Source organism: Notolepis coatsorum (genome assembly GCF_963971535.1).
Source record: "Notolepis coatsorum genome assembly, chromosome: 1".
Lineage (NCBI taxonomy): Eukaryota > Metazoa > Chordata > Actinopteri > Aulopiformes > Paralepididae > Notolepis > Notolepis coatsorum.
The window spans coordinates 32135202-32153011 of record NC_140165.1 but is presented as its reverse complement, the minus strand read 5'-3'; the positions used below and the strand labels follow the sequence as shown (position 1 = coordinate 32153011).

Genomic DNA, 17810 nt, shown 5'->3' with positions numbered 1-17810 from the left:
TGAACCAAGCAACCTGGAACGGTCTACAGCACCACTACACTCCACATTGTGCATTCAACCCCTATGTGCCAACACAGAGCCCTTGTACAATACACCGCACATAGCACCCGGGCCGGTACTTCCCACAGAGGGGGTTCCCGAGACCCAGGCGCAAACAGGGCGTTGGACACAGGAAGGGGGACCCTGCAGTACAGGAAGATATAGTGTGCCATCACAGTGCAATAAGGGGACAGGATAACAACCTGTTGGTAGCCATGAAATAGGAAGTCTGTGCCAAGTCCTTGCTTGCTGTAAAAGAACACAGAGGAAGAATACTCAGGTTAACGTGGAGAAACACTCAAATATAAAAGCAATACCATTGTTGGTGTATCAGTAACAGTTTAGAGAGTTATTATCACAGTTTAACATGTTGAGGTAGAAGTTAAGGGTTAAGGTCAAAACACACTGCCGCAAAACGACACGCGCAAAGGTTTTACACAATGTACACTATGATGCTAGGAGTGGCCGTGTATTTACACTATGGAGCGGCAGTGTCTACTCTTTACACCATGTACACTATGATGCTAGGAGTGGCAGTGTATTACACTATGGTGCGGCAGTGTCTACTCTTTACACCATGTACACTATGGCGCGGCAGTGTTTTTACACCATGTACACTATGGCGCTAGGTGTGGCAGTGTTTTTACACCATGTACACTATGGCGCCAGGAGTGGCAGTGTTTTTACAGTATGTACACTATGGCGCTAGGGGTGGCAGTGTTTTTACACTATAGCACTAGGGGTGGCAGTGTTTTTACACCATGTTGCGGCAGTGTTTTTACACTATGGTGCAGCAGTGTTTTTACACTATGGCGCTAGGTACGGCAGTGTATTTTGCACTGAACATTTTAAAATGCTATATACCATACTGTGGGAAATTTGATTGAGTAACATTGAGAAACACATTCAAATATACGGTAAAAGCATTACTCTGCAATAACATTGTAACAGTGCATCAGTAGCACTCAGTTTAACATGTTACCCAACAAGGTTTCCATTCCAAAATACTATACATCCATACAGAGGAAAATTTGATAGCCTGCTTCAAATTCTTAAGTTAATTTATAACATATCACACATCCTAAACCTTTTTTTTGTGTTCACCATCAAGTGCCGCAACTCACAGATTAGGGTTTTCTTTTCTTACCAGGAAGCGAAAACAATTGATTTCTTTAGATTAAATCTAGTTTTGGAATTGAAACGCATCAAATGTATCTGGAAGTGATTTGCAATAAGAGAAAATAGCCAAGAAATAATCCTCTACCTCGCACTAGCTGGGAACATCTCACAACATCCGTGTGTGGATGTTCAACTGTAATTTCAAAACCTGTGAAGATTGAAGAAAATCATTAATTCAACCACCTGTACATCACGCATAACCTCCAAACCAAACACATAGAAACTTTTACAATGGCAATACTTTCAGGGTTACAATAAAAAAATGTAATGTCATGCTTTAACAGGCCTCAATTTGTAGACATTTCAGATTTATAATTGTACCTCTTTAAGAGAACAATATCAGTACATAAGCCTTTTGGACTCCTAGTCCTATTTCCTACTCCATGATGTTGTCCATCAGTAGAGTCCCTTCTCTGCACAAGCCATGTGGTTATTCATACTGGATGCCAGCAGCTCTGGCAATTTAGCCACAAAACTAACAAATTCAACAGGGCCACACTCCAGTTTGCGCAATATTCAAGACGTCTCCACGGTGCACCCCAAGTGGGTCTCAGAATCCTCTTCAGGGCTTGTACAGACATGGCCCTATTGGTTTGTTTTGTGGCCAATTCGCCAGAACTGCAGGTATCTAGTAGTTTCAATTTAAATTTGGGCTTCCTGTGAACATGAAAAATATAACAAATTTTGTATTGTAAATGCAGCGCATCCTTCGTTCACTGTGGTGCGCTCAGCCACGACGCATTTCTCCAGTTATTTTGAAATGTCTTTGATAACTTGTAGAAGATGAAAGGCAGCCTTTGATCAAGAAGAAATGTGAAACAAATTCAGTCGTCGCCATATGATATTCTCATTTCAATAGGGGTGGGAATCATCAGTTTCATCACGATACGATATCGATTCTTTGGACAACGATACGATATTTGCCGATATCACAAAGTCTGCCACGATACGATACGATTCAATTCAGGTGCCTGCGATCGATATGAGGCGATATTATGTGCCCATTTAACACAATCAGTCACATTTAGATCAACTAAAAAAAGGCTACGGAAATATCAATTGATGTATTTATTTTTGAGCTCTTCCAGACATTTAAATGAAAAACAATCTATTGTTTTTAATACAAATAGACCTCCTGTTCACTTTTGTTTTTATATATTGAGCTTTAACACACACACAGACACACACAGACACACACACACACACACAGTCCCCCACAGCCCCCACCCCTCCTCCTTCCAAGTCCCCTCTTCACTCTCCTGTTCTCTCGCACGGTTAGCTGCTTAGCTTTTAAGCAGCCAACGCGACGTTCATTTAGATATTTAACGCGACGTTGGCATAAAGGAATGGCGACGATGCAACGCCTGTTATATGCATTTGACCCGTTGCAGGGAAAAAAACTGCACAGACTTATATCGGCTCGCAAAATAGACGCTCTGTAGTGCTTTACAGCAGACGCAAACACTGCTGTAATGTCTACACGGAGTTTCACAATACTGGGCGCCGGCGGATATGACTCGCGGGGATTTTCAAAATAAGAGTATCGCAATATGAATCGATCTTTTTACGTTGCGTCGATCCCATTTGATTATTGATAATAGATCGATATATCGATCTGGATCGATGTATTGTCCCACCCCTAATTCTCAATACAATGAGTGATCATGATTTCAATATCAATCAAAATAATCACGTTTATGATTTTTGCCATAAGTCAGCAGCCTTAGTATCTAGTATGAATGAAGCAAAGCATGGATTGTGCTGAGAGAAATAGTCAAAATCATTGGTAAGTAGGAAACGTTACCCTATATTTGTGTACACGCCCTCAGGAACAAGCACGCAATATTGTGGTTCCCAAATGACACATTTTGAAATGACAAAACGTAATTAACTGGAGGGCACGAGACAGCGTCAGATTTAATTAAAAAAAACTATTTCTTGATTCAGAACAAGTTGATCATGGATGAACGAAACATTCAATGCGAATGGTTGATTTGAATTTCAAGAATTTTTTTAAGCACCTTGTGTTAATGGGCTGTTTAAGGAATTCCAGGCCTTGACTTTTTAAATCCAGGCATTGACTTTTTAAATCAAGCACTTTAAGCACCTTGTGCAAACCCGTAACAGCATACGCAAGGTTTTACACGTCAAAATATTCTTTAAGGTCAAACTAGACTCCCGTGTGGGCCGCCGCAGCTCCCTTCTCCACCCGCCATTCCTACACGTTGTTGGCGTCGCCCGGCATGCGGTTACATTTGTGGCATCAGCTACCCACCCCCTCTGGGCCACTTTGACATTCAAGTATAAAGTTTGCTTTAGGCACACAAAGGTTTCCTCGTTTGTCGAGTGTGTAAACATTTAGTGTGGGATTTTATACACAAGGCCCTTAGCAAACAGTCATAATGACGACATCATTTTCCAGAGCTTTGCAGGAACCTTCCTATATGAACGGTTACAATATGACATGACTATGGATGGGTACCGAACTGAACCGAATTAAGGGTACCGACCTAATCACGTCGGTACTACGCGAGATCCGCCGGTGCCATATTTTGGTACTGCTAATTTACAGTTTTTTTTGTTCTCGATGACGTCAACGTTCACACGCACAATACATGCTTACCTAGGATTTGACTTGATTCAACAACAAAGCAGTCGGGGCAATGGCAAGACGAAAACGGTCGCAAGTGTTGTTACACTTTACAAAGCTAGATGCAGACAACGCTCGCTGCAATATTATATAATTGTTCTAAATAAATAATAAATTATTTGAAGTTTGGATTATTTTATTTATTATTATATATATTATTTTTTTTATTTTTTTACAACCGAGGTAGGTAGATTACATTTTTAGAGACAAAAGTACAGAAAAAGGGTACCGTTGGGACCGGTATCGATTCACAGGTATCGGTTCAAATGTGAAGGTAGTGGTACCGAACCGTAGACATGACACATTGAGACCAGAACTCAACTTACCCAGCGTTTGCAGCACCATGGTCTCCAGCAGCACCAGTTCTTGAGCTTGCTGGTGGTATGCCTGAAAAGTCAACCAAACACCAGATTCAGGACCTCAACCTCAGGCTATGTTTAGCGTGGAAATAGCGCACAAACTATGTATGTAGAAACTATGTAGAACTGGTTTGAATGAACTGGTTTGTCAGTGTTGGACTATAAATAATGCCTGTCAAATGAGCCATACTATTGTCTCCATAGCTATAATACAGAACACGCGCTGGGTCCGCAAACATCGCGAAAATGGTCAATAACGCTGGCGCCATTGAGTAGAGATGGGAAAAGAGCGTGACGGTCAATGAGTTAATCGAGAAAATAAATCGTGATCTCGATTCATAGACCTATGCGATCTAATTTCTAAACGCTAATTTTTTTTATTATATATAACGTTATTTTGTATGTTACAAGAGACTTTTAAGTTTAAAGTCAAGCACTTTCATATGTGTTATGTTATCCGTTCAAGAAAGAGTGCAATAAATGTTTTTATTGAAAAAATAAGAATCGTGTGAGAGAATGGTGATCTCAATTCCTAGAGAAAAATCGTGATTCACATTTTAGCAAGAATCGTGCAGCCCTTAAACTATTTTCACAAGTGGAGGGCTGCCCCGTGCCACTTTCGGCATTGTGAAACGGACAGTCATCATGTTCGAAGTCAAACTACCCCCCCCAAACTAGCGCCGGCCATTTCTCATCCTGTTCTAGCTAGGCCACGCTTACAAAGATAGGAGTGCGTCACCTTGTTTGTAGAGCTATATCTATATTCTAGCTATGGATACAATACTATAGTCATTTGACAGTAACTATCTTCTGTCCAAGATGGGAATTTTTAATTTTTTTCCCCATGAATACGTTTGTGCGTTATCCCGTGGTGAATATAAGTATAGCTTCGGAGTAGGGGTGTAACGGTACGTGTATTCGTCCCACGAATTTACGGTATGCGTGTCACGGTGCGGTACGTGCAGCCATACGAAGAATACATCTGAATCAGTCCGTTGACTCCGTTCTGAATGAACCACACTCTAATCCAGAAGGTGGCGATAAAGCACCTAAACGCTATTTGCTAACCGTCATTAACACTTTCACACTTGCCGCACAGGAGATGGTATTCAGTTCAGCTGATTTTCAGTTTTGGAAGCTAATTGAACCTTTTTGTTTGACATCATATAACATAAAACATATGTTTGCTGTTTACATTTAACTGCATACAAATACAGTATATGGAAACATTTGAGTTATTTATTTTTATGTTACCAAGTTTCCAGTTTGCAAACACTACCTGGCCTGCTACCTCAGTACCTCCCTACTAGCAAGGATGTTTTGTTTTCCTCTGTCTTTTTGGGGAGGGGTGGGCTTTAGCTTTGAATGTTGTAATATAGCTTAGGTGGAATTGAAACACTGTACAAGTTATATTTTTTATTCTATTTATATTCATTTAAATATCTTTATTAACATAAGATATTCTTTTCAGTTCTGTAGCTGATTGTGACCAATTGCTTTTAGTTTTTTTTATTTAGCCCCCCCCTGAGTGTATGTTCATAATCATTGTTGTGTTGCTGCTTGATACACTACAGGGCCAGGCTGTACCAGCTCTCTCAGGGAGACTATACACAGGTGGAAATAGGTATAACCTGCACTACAAGTTAGGTGGAATTGAAACACTGTAAATTTTTTATTCTATTTCTATCTATTTAAATATCTATTTATTAACATAAGATAATATAATATTATTTTCAGTTCTGTAGCCGATTGTGACCAATTGCTTTTAGTTTTTTTATCAGCCCCCCAGGAGTGTATGTTCATTGTTGTTTTGCTGCTTGATACACTACAGGGCCAGGCTGTACCAGCTCTCTCAGGGAGACTATAGACACTAGGTATAACCTTAACCTGCACTACTTTCTGTTCAAAATAAATAAATAGCATTATGCATTTGTTGCTTTTTTGCTGTTGTACCGAAATCGTACCGAACCGTGACCACAAAACCGAGGTACGTACGGAACCGTGGCTTATGCGTACCGTTACACCCCTATTTCTGAATGATCCGGGCTAATTCCTGGAGAGCTGAGTTATAGGGCCCTACGTGAATTATACTAAAAGCATTGGTGTTTCATCCTTGGACACGCTAATATTTCCAAATCAAATGTATATAATAGGTATTATGTTTCATCATGAATGCATGCAAGGGGGGGGGGGGGTCGTTTCTGATGCTTTGATTGCCAGTAACGGCATTCGTTGTGAACCCCACACACGCTGACCAGCTGGATCGATGTGAGCACATTGTACGATCAAGCTGGAATTGACATCAGATAGTCCTTACCTTTGATCGGGCATATTCCAAAAAGAATATTCCAATAGACCTATCTCAAACCCTGCCCCTTTTCTTGATCCTCCAATCACAGCTGTCGCTTACCTCTGACTTCCTCGTACAAACTTTGTTTGTTTGTACGAGGAAGTCAGAGGTAAGCGACAGCTGTGATTGGAGGATCAAGAAAAGAGGGCAGGGTTTTGAGACAGGTCCATTGTCTGCTCGCGATTTCCAGTATTGGTTGTCCATCTGGTCCCGGACATAATTTGGCACAACTTATGGATCGAGTGTGCTAGATGCGTTTCAAAGTGGTCGGATGAAGCGATCTACTTGGCTCCGTCTAAATTCAGCGCCCCGGGGGGGTTTAAGCGTAACACACGGTCTGGAACAGGGTTTACTGCACTCTCGATACTGCCACCTAGTAGGATCTGGACGGTACTGCACCCTCTGGGTCCCAGTATGCCTTTTAACAGCAACATACAGGTCCGTGACATTGAATAGAATATATATAAAAAGAGAAGAAAACTGACCAAATAACGTATACGTGGTTGGCGTTCAACGGTTGGCGCGCAAACGCGTATATAAACGTTGTTGGCGCAGATAGTTAAAAACAACCCCTAGAATAGACCCGTCGCTAAACCACGCCGCAAAATAGAATTTGTCCAATCATATCACAGCAAAATCCTCGCTGCACAAACCTCGGTCAACTAGGATTGTAGGCTGTATCAAACCAGACGACTTTGATCGAAACCACTGTTAACACTTTGAGCGCCACGCCTGGTTTTCCGTTTTACCGCTTGAATGCCACCATCGGCGCCAATGTTAACGTTAATATCGCCTAATCTATGTTTTAAATTATGGCTATGTGTCTAATCTCTGGTAACCCCGGCTGGATCAGTTAACTGGAAAATGTGGAGTACCGGATTTTTTTCCCCATTCATTTTCATTGAGTCCATTCCAAAATCACTTATGTCATCTGGGAGACGACAGGGGGCGCTTTTTTCCACAGTGAGCGCCGGCGCCCCTCGGCTATACTCGGGTAGGCTCGGGTGATGCAATAATTTTTCAGATCGCAAAAAAAAAAAAAATAACTCTCGTGAGTGGCATGCAACCACCTATAAAAAAAACCCAGAGAAATCTCGTGAGTGGCACTCAAAGTGTTAAGAGTTCAGTTTTATGTTATTATCTACATAATATCCGATGGTGAAACGCTGTGCGTGGGGTACCTGTAATTCGGACACCAGGTACCCTGAAAGACTGGATGGAGTATATTATTTCATACCTTTTCCGAAGCCCAAACGAAAACTAGAGAGTGCAAGCGGTGGATTCTACTGTGTCGTCGACCACATACACAAATGAATGTGAAGACCATTACCAAGGACACTTATGTTTGCTCAAAGGTAAGGTCAATTCATAAAAACATAATATTTGACGGCATGTATTAGAAACGTAAATCAAACTATTAGTTTGCTAACGTTTGACTTTGACTGCGAACTAGCTATTGTATATCCAGCCTAGTTAGCTAAAGTTAGCAGCTAGCTAACGTTAGCTGCCAACATGTAACGATACCGCAGATATTTCTGCATCATAAGGTTAGCTTTCTGCATCATAACTAGGGATGCCCCCCGGACCCCGGTTTTAAACGGGAACCGGTACTATATTAGAAAATACCGGAGTATTTATAAGCTCTGACGTCCTCGGTACTGCTATCGATACTCTAGAGAAATTATTATTATTATTATTATTATTTAAAAGTTGCGAACGATCCTCTCTCTGTCTCTGCACGAGAAGCGAGCCGCAGCCAGCGAGTTATTACACACACTCCTCGCGAGTCGCTCGCTAGTGCTACACATAGACATACGGGTACTACATACGGGTACTCCTTAATGAAAGTTCTGTCCCCGACGCCCCGTGCTATAGCGCGCGGCACACAGACAGCAGCTCTGCATGCACTGAGTCGTGATCATGGCGGATAGAGCGAAGCGTTCTAAAGTATGGATATACTTTACAAGGGTCAATGCCGACAATGCACGTTGCCACAAGTGCAACAAAACATTTGCCAGTAAGGGTGGCAATACGAGCAAATCAATTTATCAAAACATCTGTTGGCAAAACATGATATTAGTGTGCAGAAATGCGCGTATTCGACTGCCTTGCGCGCAGTGTTCCATCTGCATACTGCAGCCGTAACCCAAGATACGGAGTTGCCTAGGCTAATAACGAATTATTACAAATAGGCTAATAAACAAAACAATTGTTTAGCTACAAATACTACAATCTAAACTTTTTATAGATCGTCAAGCTGAGGCGTCAGCCACTATGTCCCAGGCCAGTGAGCCCAGGGCCACCACACATCCTCCCTCTACCTCCCTCCACCACCCAAAGTCCTTTCTCCCTAGCAGCTAGAGGAAGGATGACAGAGGATAGGGTGAACGAGTGTCACAGTTCTGTTAGCCTTTTGCATTTGTTGTTTATTATAAAAAGTCTATAATTCAGAGTCAGACACATTTAAAACATTGTTGCTGCTGTTGCTGAAGAAATTATATTAATTTATTATATTTATTTATAAAGTTATATAAAAGAACATTGCTGCTGCTGAAGAAATTATATTTATTTATAATACTTATTTATAAAGTTGTATTTATAAATAATAAAGCAATGTTGATTCTGTTCTTAATTAATTGTCTTTTTTTCTTGCAAAAAAATAACCAAAAAGAACCGATAAGAGTATCGACAAAGTACCGAACCGTTAAGCAGTATCGATAAGAGTAGTAGTATCGATAAAATCCTAACGATACCCATCCCTAATCATAACTAGGGATGGGTACCGAATTCGGTACTTTTGAGGTACCGAACCGAAACACGTCGGTACTACAGAGTATCGAATCAAGTGAGATACCGGGGAGGAAAAAAAAATTCTCTTCATGTCAACGTTCACACGCACAATATATGCTTACCTAGGATTTGACTTGATTCAACAACAAAGCAGTCGGAGCAATGACAAGCCGAAAACTGTCGAAATTGTAGTTATTTGAAGTTTGGATTTTTTTTTTACGACTGAGGTAGGTAAATTAAATTTCTTGAGACTAAAGTACCGAAAAAAGGTACCGCTGGGTACCGGTATCGATTCACAGGTAGCGGTATTGGTTCAAATGTGAAAGGTACCCATCCCTAATCATAACGTTAGCTTATACTCTGGACTGGATTGATAGCAGGGCTAGTACTAGTAGAGCCAGCTAGTGGTAAATAAAGGTTATAAACAGAACCTACCCTGGTAAATAAAGGTTATACACAGAACCTACCCTGGTAAATAAAGGTTATATACAGAACCATAACCTAGCCCCAACCATAACCATAAGGTAACCCTGACCATACTCTTAACGCTGACTGTTTATTAGGTTTATTCCAAAAGGCCACAGATGAGTGAGTGTATCAACCGGTTTGTAGGAATCAATAAAATCCACTTTGAGCTGCATTTTATGTATGAAAGATGCTCCATAAATGAACTATTATTATCCGTCTATGCTTAGCTAATACTCAGCTTTTTGTGTTTTTTTAACAGAATGAGGTGTGCTGGAGATGTTACTGCCTCTCCCCCTCATCCCTCTCCCCTTATCCATCACCCCTCTCTCCTTATCCATCCATGGTGTGTTCAAATGGTCGTGTAGTTCCGCTAGCGCCCTGCCGACGCTCGCCTGGGGGGGAATGTACACTGCAGTCATGATCACTGCAGTGAACTCGCGTGGAAGATGGAAGGGGCGACATTGGATCGAGAGGTGTTCCATGTCGGGAGAGCATGAACGGGAGAGTATCTTCACCTCCCCGGGGCTAGTCCAGCCGTTGTTGGTCATAAGGCAGAGACCCCCGCCGATGCTCCTCCCGGAGGCTTCTGTACGGTCCGCTCTGAAGATGGTGAAGGAGTTGGAGGGAGAGATGCTGTGATCGGGAGTCACTGGTTTCAGCCAGGTCTCCGTGAAACACAGGATATTGCAGTCCTTCATCCCTCGCTGGAATCGGACCCGCGCTCGTAAATCATCCATCTTACTCTCTAGCGAACGTGCATTCGCCAGGAAGATAGATGGAATAGCCGGACGGTAAGCAGATCTTCTTAGTCTTAATCTGATCCCGCTCCTCTTCCCCCTGTGTTTCTTCTTTGTCTTGCGGCCGTCTCCCGCATCTTTGTCTCTTCTGATCTCCATTGGCCATTCTTGGCATGATAAAGTGTCTCTAAACTCCTCTTTGAGTCCGGAGTTTAGGTCATTAAGTGACTGGCGGTCGTATGACGTCCCCGCCAGTGATGCTTCGATAAAGTAGTAAAAACAAACATAATAACAAAAAATTTGCACATTCGTTGCTGAGCAAAACCCACGGCGACTGACTCGCGTCGCGCCATGATCATGATCATGACCAGATCAAGCCATGATTGTAGCCGGGGATTTCAATCAGGCGAATCTGAAAAAAGTCATGCCGTCTTTCTTTCAGCACATCGTCTGTTCCACAAGAGGAAATACACTCGACCACTGTTACACCCCGTTCAGAGCCGGATACAAGGCTGTACCGGCCCCACCATTAGCGGGAGCGACGAACACGTCGGATCATGCCGCCATCTTGTTGGTCCCCGCTTACAAACAGAGATCACGTGACGCCGTCGTGTCACGTGAGGTAAAAAAAAATGGGACGACCAATCAGAGGCCACGCTTCAGGACGCACTAGACGTCGCCGACTGGGGAATGTTCGAGAGGAGCACCAGTGACGTCAGCGAGTTCACAGACACCGTGGTGTCATTCATAACAACACTGGCTGATAGTATTGTCCCCACAAAGAAGGCGAGGGTGTTCCCAAACCAGAAACCATGGGTGGACAGTACTATCAGAGCAGCCCTGAACTCTCGCACCACTGCTTATAACCTGGGCAGAGAGTCAGGAAACATGGAAGAGTACAAGACAACAGTCTACACTCTGCGCAAGGCTGTTAAACTTGCTAAGAGGACGTATGCCGACAAGATGGAGGCACAAAGGCACAGAATGACACAAGAGGCTTATGGCAGGGACTGAGGACTATAACTGACTACAAAGTCAGCGCCCCCTCAATGGGGAGCGACGACGCCTCCCTTGCGGACCAGCTCAACACCTTCTACGTGCGGTTTGGTGCAAACAGTGGCACTGCTAGCTCAACGGCTAGTGACGTCACTGGTGCGCCGGCTGTTGTGGAGGGGGGGGGGGGGGGGGCGGGGACGCTCTCTCATTGACGGTACACAGTGTGAGAAGAGCATTTATGCAGGTGAACACCAGGAAGGCGGCTGGCCCAGATGGAATAACAGGACGCATACTCAAGTCCTGTGCTAACCAGCTAGCCCCTGTGTTCACCACCATATTTAATCGATCCCTGAAGGAGTCAGTGGTCCCTGCCTGCTTCAAGATGTCTACCATTATCCCGGTACCAAAGAAACCCTCCCCAGCAGGTCTCAATGACTACAGACCGGTGGCACTCACCTCTGTGGCCATGAAATGTTTCGAGAGGCTGGTCAAGGATCACATTTGTGCCTCCCTCCCCAGCGATATGGACCCTATGCAATTTGCATACAGGCCAAACAGGTCCACTGACGATGCGGTCTCCCAAGTACTGCACAGCACCCTCTCTCACCTGGACCGTCAGAAGGGGGGCTATGTGAGACTGTTGTTCATTGACTACAGCTCAGCGTTCAACACCATAGTCCCCACCAGACTGGTGGACAAGCTGATCGAGCTGGGTCTGAGCTCCGCTCTGAGCGCCTGGGTACTGGACTTTGAGTGAAAGACCCCAGGCGGTCAGGGTGGGGGGTCAGACCTCCAACACCATAACCCTGAGCATCGGGTCCCCCCAGGGCTGTGTTCTACTCAGGAGCTGTAGAGAGCATCTTGACCGGAAACATCACTGCCTGGTATGGAAACAGCACGGCACAGGACAAGAAGGCCCTACAGAGAGTGGTGCGCTCAGCCGAGCGTACCACGGGTATTGCACTACCTCCCCTGCAGGTTCTATACAACAAGAGGTGCAAATCCAGAGCCTGCAGAATAATGAAAGACCCCCACCACCCCAATAACAGCCTGTTCCAGCTGCTGAGGTCAGGCAGACGCCTGCGAACCCCAGCTACTAGGACAGAGAGGCTTAGGCTCAGCTTCTTCCCCCAGGCCATCAGAGCCTTGAACAATGAACATTGAGTGCCACAGAACACTGAACTAACCACACACAAAGCACACATGAGCACACACACGACACGCACGCTGTGCACGCTCACACACTAGCAGCCACTTTAACATGAGCGGGCACACACTCATGCCGCACACACCCACACTTATACTAATTTAAAGTGGCCTTTCCTTTTAGCCATAACAACAGTAACAGTGTATTGCACTACCAAAGCTACCTAGCATGTCCTATATGCTCTGTAAATAACTATGTACAGATACCGAGATGTCACACCATGTTACCTGTTTATTGCACAATGTTGTTTTTATTGGATTCTATTATATGTTGTACCACTGTATTGCACATCGTTGCGGGCAAGACCACCCGCATTTCATTGTATACCTGTATGCCGTGACAAATAAAACTCTTGACTTGACCCCTCTCTCCTCCCCTCTTACTCCAGATGAGGAGTGCCGGCCTGTGGCGCAGGCTCCCCGGAAGGTGGACGTTACTAGAAATGTTAGAGGTTCTAGAAGGTTCTACTATGACATCACCAACGTTCCAGAATGATCGGGCAGTACTAAGGTTCTAGAATGTACTGCCATGACATGACACCAGACCACGTGAGCGGATCGGCGCGGCCGAGAAATCCGCTCTTTAAAGCTTGGTCCGCTCCGCTAATCACTCATGTTGACCCCGCCCCCAAGTCGCTCTCCGCTCGCTCCCCGCTCACCTTGAATCGAGCGCTCCCCGCTCCCCGCGCCAGATCGCTCGCAGTTTTTTTTCTTCTTTTTTTGGAGCATGGTGTAAATGAGCTCAAACTACAACAGTCTACACCCCCTGGGCCCCTTAACAATTGTTTGTATTGAGCCGCATTGTAATTGTAGCCATTCTGCAATGTTAAATAACGTTGTTTATCCATTCACTATCTCTATTAAGCGATGATAGGCTAGCCGAGCCACAATGCTATGGTCGCTGCCATTAACGTTAGCATGTAAGCTAACGTCAACAACAATGGCGTCGATACTTTTTCAACTGGAGTGAGTGTGGGCGTCTCTACAGTGACAAAGCCTGAACGAACAGCCTATCACAGGTTCACCCTTCTCATTGGTTGAAAATGGCCTTCATGTTTGTACATCGCCATCTGTTGCTTTGGCATTGTACTGCATGTATATATTACATCAGTGTTAAACCACTGTGAGCGGCCTGGAGTGGATTGGAGCGGAGGAGAACTCTCGCTCCGGACGTCGCGCCGACTCATTTTAAAACCCACTCCTCGCTCACGTCAAAACCGGCCGCTCCGCGCCCCGCGCCGCTCACGCTCCGATCCGCTCACATCCACTGCATGACACACGTTCCAGAATGTTCGGGCGGCACTAATTTTCTAGAATGTTACAATAGTTCCGTGGGTGAATTATGTACCATTACAATCACTACAGTAATGTATTAAGTTTCAAAAGTAAAAGTACAGTACATATTCTATAGGCATCTACTACTTAATCTTCACTTGACAGTTGCTGATATAGCAAATTACAATATATAGATATAGCTTTACAATTTGTTTCTCACATCTTACCCATTCACTCACACACCGACGGTGGAGGCAACCATGCAAGGTGCCAACCTGCTCAGTGTCTTGCTCAAGGACACTTCGACACGCTGCCCGGGAGGAGCGAGAATCAAACCGGGAACCTCTGGATTACCAGACGACTGCTCTACTCCCAAGCCACTGTCGCCCCCTATTATTAGGTCTATTTTATTATTAGGTATTTTTACTTTGGTCTCCATCACTATACATTTATAGTTTGTGTAATCAATCATTTGACCTGATGTACACTAGAATGTGCAGCATACCATTCTCTGACGTCTCACCCCTTTATGGATGAGGATTGTTGGCAGGTGACAGCTCTCACTTTTTTCCTCATTCTAGTGACTAGTAGTGACACAACTGTCGGGTCTAGCTCGTATACTGTGTTGGCCCACTAGCCTTAAACTAAATGTATCAGCAATAGTAATAATCATGGATTATCATCACAGTTCTTGTAATCTTCAATCAAGTCAACTGTAAGTAATGCGACGTTATCTATAGCTAATGCTTGCATCACCATGGAGGTCTAAGGTAAATGTGTATCTCATGAACGTACTTTTCCACTGCATATTGTAACCCTCTCCGTCTGCTTCTAGATGAAATATTTGTGTTATCTTTAAAAAACAGGTCCATTACCTGCTGTGATAAATCTCCTGCGGCATAGCCCCTTTCGTGACTGTGAAGCAAGGCTTGCATCACAGTCAGGAAAGGGGCTACCTACGGCCATCGTCAACGAGAGTCATCCACGGTCGGCTTAGCTTGACCGAGTTTTCAAAGGGGGCGTAGTTTAGCGACGGGTCTATTGTCCCATCAATTTGTTTGGACCCACGGAAATATTAGTAACCATTTTTTAAAAGTTGTGCCTCGAAGAGAAATAAAAGGCTTGCGATAGCTCTCCCATCTCGGCTGCAAGGTCTGCATTTTCAAAAGCCTAGAGAAAGCTTGTCTTCTCATCATCAAGAGTTATGCATGTCAAATTGATTTTATTTATCATCGTGTTTGTGAGCCTTTAGAGATGCATTTAAGAACCACAAACCGAGATGCACCGCTTCTATCCGCCTACGACTCTTGAACACTGGTGTTCTGTCTAAGGCACACACTGTGTTGGAGCAGTGCCACCCCTGCCTGGTTCAGTAGAAACAAAAAAAGGAGGCAGAATGAGGGTTCTTCTTTGCTGGATTTCAGTGTAAAATGGCTACTGTGAGAAAAAGGCAGAAAATGGGAAATACCCAAAAAGAGTCAATAATAATTTAAGTACAGTGTAGATAATTCTGAACTGAAAAGCCCATCCTTGTGTCCCAGATACATGAACATGGCAACTGGAAACCTAATTAGTTAGAAGAGCACAGTCATTCTGTGAGAAGTGACAAAAACAGCTGTACTTCACTTACATTACTCTTAGTGTCTAAGGCGGCATCTGTGGGGTTGGTGCAGGCGTGAGCCACTTTTATGACGTGTTCCAGCTTCTTGGGCTGCTCCTCCACTTTGGCCGCCAGGAACAAGGTCGTCTGAGAGATGATCTGGGGAAAACACAAACACTCGCATCACATCTCTTAGTCAGACTGAGACACATCATGAAGGAATATGACTGAGAGAATGTATACTTACGTTTCTATGGAACTTGGTGAAGGAGTGAATCATATAAAACCTATGCATGTACACGATGGCTGTATTGATAATCAATTGCGAGCTGTGAATAAGAGTTAAGGCGTAACAACAGCCGGGTCGATTACAGAGAACATCCACAAGGAGGTGGTGCCGGGAATGATGTGGAAGCAACGCTTTAATAAACTGCTAAGACGTCTTGCACTGTGGCGATGGCTGCAGTTAGCTGGGTGGGTAACGTGAGCTAGCAGAAGCAAAACGTGCGCCACATCAATCCAGTCACCAACAGTCACACTAACTTCACCATAAAGGAACAGTTTTTGTCTACCAGAGATTAGATTTGAGGAGCAGTAACAGGGATAGAAGTAACAATGAGAAAATAATCGATAGCCTGAGGAGAAGCAAAGAATCTATAAAAGAAGGACGGGTCTTCACGTCAGAATACCAGCGTTCTATAACAAGGAAACTATAAAAGGGAGGAAGGGTTAATCACGACAGAATACCAGCGTTATTATTATCTGCCGCTTGGTGCCAGTTCTACCGAAGCATGCATTTAAAAATGCATCTAGTTATGAGGGAAATACACATGAACCAATAATATAACGTTTTTAGCTAGTTAACAATGCAGCAAATTGCAGATGCTTCCGACATCTGGGGTAACCCGTTTTAATGACATAACGGATGATATCTGAGCCCATTCAACTCAACATCGGCCCAATTTGAAGTGTCTTCACTTGGCACCCAATGTGCGTTCACACGGTGACGTAATGACCCTTCCTTCATTTATAGTTTCCTCGAGGAGAAGAAACAATGGCTCGCCAGCCAACAGGCCTGAATGCAGCTAGCGAACGTTAGGCGTCGCAGCTAAAAAATAACAATAACGTCGCCGAGCCGGTTAGCTGCCAATGTTAATAGCTAGTGTACTCTCCTTAGTTTGAATTAAACGGCTCATTAGAGGCACGTTTCAACTGCGGCATTGAACGTTTTGAGGGTAAATAAATACACAGCTGCCATGCTAGCAGCGACGTTAGCTTTAGGCCCGCGTTGCCCCGGCTAACGACGACTCCTCGGTTCAAGAAGGATACACGTTGAGTCTCTGGCCCATGTCCTGGATCAAGTTGGCGGCTTGCTGTCGGTAAGAGAGCTCCCTTTCGGCTTCCACTCCGCCGCGGCGAGACGGGCTGTTCTCCAGTTGCTCCCGGGAGAAGATCCATTTCGTGGAGGGTCCCCGGTGCGCCGCCATTACGCCGCTGCCGCATCCAGACGCGACGGTGTGGCAGACTGGAGCGGGGAGGGGAGGGGGGGCGGCGGAAAGATTATAGGCGCATGCGTGGCTATAAACAACTTGGTTGTAGTTTTCCAGCAGCGCCACTCAGTGGTCGATACGGGTTCACGTGGTGTTTCAACCCACAACAATAATTTTTTTTGTGATCACATTTGTACACAAACAAAACAAACGTGAAATACAACTTGCCACATCAATGTGGAACGCCCTACCCAAAGCTGTAAAGGAATGTGAATCACTACCCACTTTCAAAAACACTCTCAAAAAACACCTACGGGGGAGACTGCAATTCAAAACTGGCCCCTGTAAATGTCCTAACACAACCCCCCCAATGTACAGTAAATGACCAAGTATGGTCTTGTCAATATTCCAATGTACAGTTTTGCTTGTTCAGTTGTACAGTGTCCCCCCCCCCTAACCTCACGTTCCTCCTATCCCTTTCCTTCAAACTATCACACCCCTCAACAAACGTATAAATGTTGCGTATAACCCCCCCACCCACCCAACCACCTCCAATGTACAGCCCCCCCCACCTACCCAACCTCCTCCAATGTACAGTTTCTACGTCAAATGTATATACTCTCTTTTCTGGACTCTTTTCATATCACCCTACCCAAAGCTGTAAAGGAATG

General features: G+C 44.3%; 1 protein-coding gene across 1 annotated transcript in view; it reads right to left on the bottom strand.

Annotated features, from left to right (window-relative positions):
- Window positions 1–17158, bottom strand: part of LOC311236959 (cyclin-T2-like) — a 30812-nt gene extending 13654 nt beyond the window's left edge. The window contains exons 1-6 of the mRNA XM_084324766.1: window positions 16979–17158; window positions 15897–15978; window positions 15680–15808; window positions 4195–4255; window positions 1304–1366; window positions 243–288 (exon numbers count right to left, since the gene is read on the bottom strand). Coding sequence (XP_084180892.1) covers window positions 243–288; window positions 1304–1366; window positions 4195–4255; window positions 15680–15808; window positions 15897–15978; window positions 16979–17136 — 539 coding nt within the window. The 5' untranslated portion in view covers window positions 17137–17158. The remainder of the gene's footprint in view (window positions 1–242; window positions 289–1303; window positions 1367–4194; window positions 4256–15679; window positions 15809–15896; window positions 15979–16978) is intronic.
- Window positions 17159–17810: the final 652 nt, after the last annotated feature.